Consider the following 5,805-nt stretch of genomic DNA (forward strand, 5'->3'; position numbering starts at 1 on the left):
GCACAGAGCGGGTGTTGCTGTTTCGGGGGGCCCTGGTTACACGTAAAATCATCTCCAGCGCGGTCTGAGCTCGAGATGCGTGCGAGGGAGCGAGGGAGATGTGTCAGAGCTTGTTACTCAAGCTAAATTAGGTAATTTTTAGCTGGGTAACGTGCTAATCTTTAAACCTTTATGTTTTTAAATCCTGCGTATGTCTGGTCTCTTCGTACAAAAGTGTATTTTGCTTGTTTCTTCTCGCCTTCTTCAGTCTGAAGCCTTATGTAGGTCAGGCTTGGCTTAAGCAGATTTCCTGAACCTGCGTCAGCTTAAGCTGAAGGAATTTTAATAAACCCTCCCTTGTAGGCGTGGGCCTAAATGAGACTAGCCTAGTTAAGCCTGATCTTTTTCTGTTTGTGAAAAAGAGCTGAGCAGAGCTAGGGACTGCATGGTGGCTCCAGGAACGGCTTCCTTAATTCAAAGATAACAATGGTTGGGAAGGCCAGATCTTCTAATTTTACCTTATCTGAAAAGCTTGATTTGCTAAAACTCGTGAAGCCGTACGTTAAAATTCTCGAGGAACATACCAATAAGCATTCTGTAATAGTGGAAAAAAACAAATGCTGGGATATCATAGCTGATAACTACAATGCCATCGGAGCAGATCGCCCTCCTCGCACTGCACAGGGCCTGCGCACGCTGTACAAGAGGCTCAAAGAATATGCCAAACAGGAGCTGTTGCAGCAAAAGGAGACTCACTCAGATTGTAAAAGCAGCATTTCCGAGCCAACCAAGAAAGTTGTGGAGATGATTCCACAGATTTCCAATGTGTGTTTAAGAGACAGGAGCGGTGTTCAAAGGTGAGACAATTCTTTTTATTTTGTTACTGGATGGGAAGTATGGCGCCTCCTAGCTACTCTGTGTCGCTTTCGCTTGGGCTCAGGCTCCTAAAGGAAATATTTGTCAGAGAGAATTCCCAAAATGGGGAACAATGACAAAAATAATACTGCTTTTGTTTTATGGGAAGCTTTGTGGTGACTTAGCACTGCATTCATTTTTTTTTCAACTCTTTCAAAGCTTGTTTCAGAGTCTTTGTCATACTCTGGAAAGTGAGGGTTAAGAGAGAATCAAAGAGAAATAGTAGCTCCAACCTCTACCCCTCCCCTACCTTTTAATAGGCAGATTACTTAAACACTGGCAAAGTGGTGGCTATTCTCCTCCATTTAAGGTAATACTGCAGTCATTTTGCAACATATGGAACTATTACCAGTTTACATAGGATTTTTAATAAAGTTAGTTCACAGAGCTAGGACGCTTTACTCAGGCACCTTTATGATCTCATTTACTCTGGTGTTTGCATGTTATGTTTTAGCTGCTCCCAGTCCTTTAAAAAAAAGGAAAAAAATGACTCTCCACACTGCAGTGCCTTTGTGAGTGCAAATGTTTTTTTAAATTATACTTTTCTTGCATCAACGGTGGTTCCCTGAAGCTGGAGCAAACCTGATTGCAGTCTAAACTCCAACCAGTTCTGTGTCATACTTGAGGTAGTTTAAATGCAGAGAGAAACTGAGAGGTACAGCACTCGAAGTTTTTGGTTTTTTTTGGTAGGGTTTCCTTTTTTTTTTTGACTGCTCAGTAAAGTGAGACACACTGTCTAGATTTGAGCCAGACATAATACAGGCAGGCAGCATGCAGGCTTTCTCCCACAGCTGGCTAATGCCCCTCATATCTGACTTGCAACACTCTGCTGGTTCTGTATTGGTCCTTGAGGGATCAAAAAATGCCTGGGTCAGGTTTTGGTTCCTCCAGATACAAAAAGTAAGCTGGGGGGGTGGGGGAGAAGGGAGGAAGCCAAATAATTCCTCAGCAACCTTGAGAAAGCTCTGATTTTTCTTATTTTCCCAAGCAGATTAATGGGAAGCGAACTTTCCATGTTTTAATCAGATATCCTGGTAGTCGGTGCAGCAGCGTAACAGTCTAAGAAAAGCTGGCATGCGCACACTCGCAGAATTGGATTCATGGTGCCACTGGTTGAACTGAATGGTAACAATTGTCTAAATCCCAACATGCCAGATGCTCTAAAAATATGCTGTTGTGGGTCCTTTGCGTAAAGAAGTCTAAAGCAACTGGGCTGTGCTGCTGCTCCTGGTAAATGCCCCTGGAGGAACCATTCCAAAGAATTCTCTGGAACAAAACGAGGCTTTTAATTGCGCTAATAAAGGTTGCAGTGTCTTGACTACCAACTTTTGGGGGGGGGAATAGTGTGAGAACTTTGGTTTGTAGATCGGCTTATAAAAAGCACTGACGCTTTTAGTGAATGATTAAGAGTTAATGATCTCCATAGTTTGTCTCCTATAATTTAAACATTTCTTTCAGTTCTTTATGGGTCTGGGAACATTGACTTGATTACTGCTTGCCCAAAATGGTTGTTCCTAGGAGCAGCCAATACACTGTGCACTGAGGGAAAAGAATATAATATAAAAGATTTTTTTTTTCCCCTACCCAAATACATCATTATTTGATAGTTCTAATTTTAACTCTGAGTTGCATTTTACCCTAATTTTATAAACCCTGTATTAGGTTTTAACTCACCGGGATATGGCTTAGGTTTTGTAGGAGGGAAATACAACTTAAAATGAATCCAAATTCTTAATCGCACCTTTAAGCAATTTCTAGCTCGCTGTGATTAAACAAAACCTGGTGAATCATGGGTGCCTGCAGGGTTATAAACACCATGCCCCAATTGTGGTAACTGTTGTTTGTCTTTCTTTCAGTCAAGTTGTCAGAAACAACATTAGTAACCACCATACAGACAGCTCTTTTGTTTCCCAATTCCTTCTTTCTCTCTTTGCTGTCTAATTGTTTTCCCCTTAAGAGACTGACTAAGGGGGGGAAAAAAAGCCACATCAGAGATACCTGACGATTTGGTAATTTTTCTAGTTCTGTGTGGATTGCACTTTAAGAGGTGGATTTTTCACTGTTTGGAGGCTCTAGTCTATGCTAGTCTAAATCTTACCTTTTTCTTCTCTCTAACCTCTCTCACTTTCTCTTTCTGCTCTCTCTCCATTTCCTTTTGTCAGAATGACCTGCTTCTCCTGCTGGTTGTTTCCACTTTTCTCAGGCTAGAAGCTGGCCAGGAGCCAGCAAATGAGAAGGAGGGAAGCTGTATTAGAAGCTGCAGTTGTGGAGAGGGGGGGAAACCCGGAATTACAACCAGCACTAGGGAAAACAAGTGAAAATTTGTGTGCAGGATAATACTTCCCGATGCTCAAGGAGAGGAGTAACAGGAATGTGAGACAGATGTGTATAGGAAAAGGTGAAGCTTTGTGGCATGAGGAGGAGGGCGTAAGGTGATATAATTGATACTCTATAGGCAGCTCAGGTTAACAGTCAATAGAATTAAGATTATCTTTGGCATTTTGTTCAGGGAATTAGTGAAAGGTCTATTTTCAATACCTGCTTCAGATGGACTGGGCTTTTTTTGTAAAGAATCTTAAGTTAAAATAGTTCGGCTGGTTGACAGGATTTTTACAATTGAGTATTGAGAAGCTTTCATGCTTTTATTCTAGAAAATGGATTTTCATGGTAATGGATCGCAGGCTAGATCAGGAGTCCTTCAGAAACTGCAACCATGACTGCTTATTTCTTTTAAACCAAGAGTGTTGCAGACCATGGGGGATACAGAAGTTATCATCATGCCACCTTTTCATTAAGGAGGTAGTGCATTTACATGAGAATATGATGTACGGATTACATTTCTTCTTTGCTTCTGGGAATTTGAACCCACATCTATTACTAACCAGAACAGTGTTTTAATAGTCAGATAGTTTCTCAATGTGTGGATTGTAGGGCTCTCAAGGTGTTTAAAAAGTGTAAAACCCCGCCCCCCTCCAATTTAATAGACAGCAACTCAGGTCCTCCAGGGTTGGGGAGCATCTGTGAATGTTATATTAATCATGGATCCTCTCACTGTCTTTAACTGATATTAATCATGGGTCCCCTTGCTGCATTAACTGCTAGCAGCAGCCCAGTTTTTAAAGGGTTGTGAGATGTCTCAAATCTGCACCCACCAGTTACTGCCTCTGTTTTAGACAGTCCTGGCCAAGGTGATGCACTGTCAATACCAAGTTAATATATTCCTGCTCCCGTGTTACACTATACTGCCTTCCCAGTCACGCTGACAGTATTCTTTGTAGATCTGTACTGTAACAGATCAAGAAGCTGATCTGGCTTAAAAAAGCATTACCTGAAAAAAGGAGTGATGTGCAGAAGTGTAGGGTTTCAAATACAGCTGATGGTAGAGAAGTGTCAGGAACAGCTTGAGCCATTATTATCATCAAAGCCAATGCAATGTCAAATCATGGTTTGAGATGCTGCTGACTCAGGGGTTTACACAAAGACAGGTGAGTCAAGTGGGCGTTGTTCTTTCAAAAAGAGGTGCACAGAACTAGAGGCTGTTCTTAATGGAAACATTTCTGTGTCTTCTATTGAAGCTGCAGAAGAGCATAAGAATCACCAACTCAAAGATAAGGAGCAAGGATTAGCTTGGTTCCCAAATCTACTGGCAGGGTCATCAACTGGGCTCTGGTTTCTTCTCCCAAAGCTCTTTGTGTCATTTTATTTGGTGGTTATTTGTAAATTAAAAAACCACACAAATACTCAGGTGCATGAATCAGAAACAGGGAGCACATGAGAACAGGGGCAGATGCATGAGTTCAGGAGATGGAAATGTTTCTGCCATAGTCCACTCAATGTAAATTTATGTCCTTTTAAAAATCACGTTATATAAACTCTTTCCTCTGATACGTGACTTGCTGTTGCTTTTTTTAAAAAACATTTTCATTCATCACTATTAGCCCTTCTAGCTTCTCCAGTGTTGGAGGGGCCTCACAGTCAAGTTCTCTGTGGGCTGAACTGCTTTATAGCAATAGAACCTGAGCAGGACAGGGCTGTGTCTGTGTGGTGGGAAGACAGAGGGGTGCAGGTGGTGTTCAGGCAATGAAAGAGAGTCCCAGGCATAGCTAGTAGCATTTAAGAGTAGCAGAGTAACATTTAAATGAAGCTTTGTTTATTTACAACCATGACTTTTACGAATAGTTTTTAATGGATTATTTAAATATGATTTTGTGTGTTCTAGTGCTAGTATCGATAAAGAAACAATTGCTGGTACCAGTTCACCACAGGCAATGTTGGATCACCATCCTGCGACAGTCATGATGGACTTGCAATCGGAAAAAAAAAATTGATTATAGACCCACAGCAAAATGAGAACTTAGAACAAGAGGAAGAACACCAGCTGGTGCATATTATGGAAAGGTCTCCTTCAACATCAGTGTCTTCAGTTGATATGAGAGTGATGATGTCTCCCTCCCCTGTACCAAGAAGAGATGAGATTTTTAGGCTCGAGGTTGGAGAACGCTTTAGACCAATGTGTGGTTATGACCCGCAGATGTTACAAATGCTGAAAGAAGAGCATCAAATAATATTAGAAAATCAAAGAAAAATTGGTCTTTATGTCCAGGAAAAAAGGGATGGTTTGAAAAGAAAGCAGCAACTGGAAGAAGAACTGTTGAGAACAAAAATCAAAGTAGAGAAGCTGAAGGCAATACGACTACGCCGTGATCTGCCAGAATACAGCAATATCTAAATATTTTATTACTTCTGTCAAATTCTTTGAGATACTTAATAATAAATGCAAAATCGTTCCTTATGTTAATACGAATGGATCCAAATCCGGGCTTGAGACATGAAAGCATATTTTCCATGTGGTTGTTTATGTACCTTAGAAAAATACCTCATATGGGTTTGAATGCACCAACTCTTCTGGTC

At 41.1% G+C, this 5,805-nt stretch overlaps 1 protein-coding gene across 1 annotated transcript; it reads left to right on the forward strand.

Moving 5' to 3' along the window:
* The first annotated feature begins 395 nt into the window (after window positions 1–395).
* Window positions 396–5,805, forward strand: FSBP (fibrinogen silencer binding protein). Its single transcript, XM_009070211.1, is given in 3 exon segments — window positions 396–836; window positions 5,114–5,211; window positions 5,214–5,805. Coding segments are annotated over 3 exon segments (879 nt in total). The 5' UTR covers window positions 396–465; the 3' UTR covers window positions 5,624–5,805.

This window comes from Acanthisitta chloris, unplaced genomic scaffold (genome assembly GCF_000695815.1).
Source record: "Acanthisitta chloris isolate BGI_N310 unplaced genomic scaffold, ASM69581v1 scaffold22162, whole genome shotgun sequence".
Taxonomy (NCBI): Eukaryota; Metazoa; Chordata; class Aves; order Passeriformes; family Acanthisittidae; genus Acanthisitta; species Acanthisitta chloris.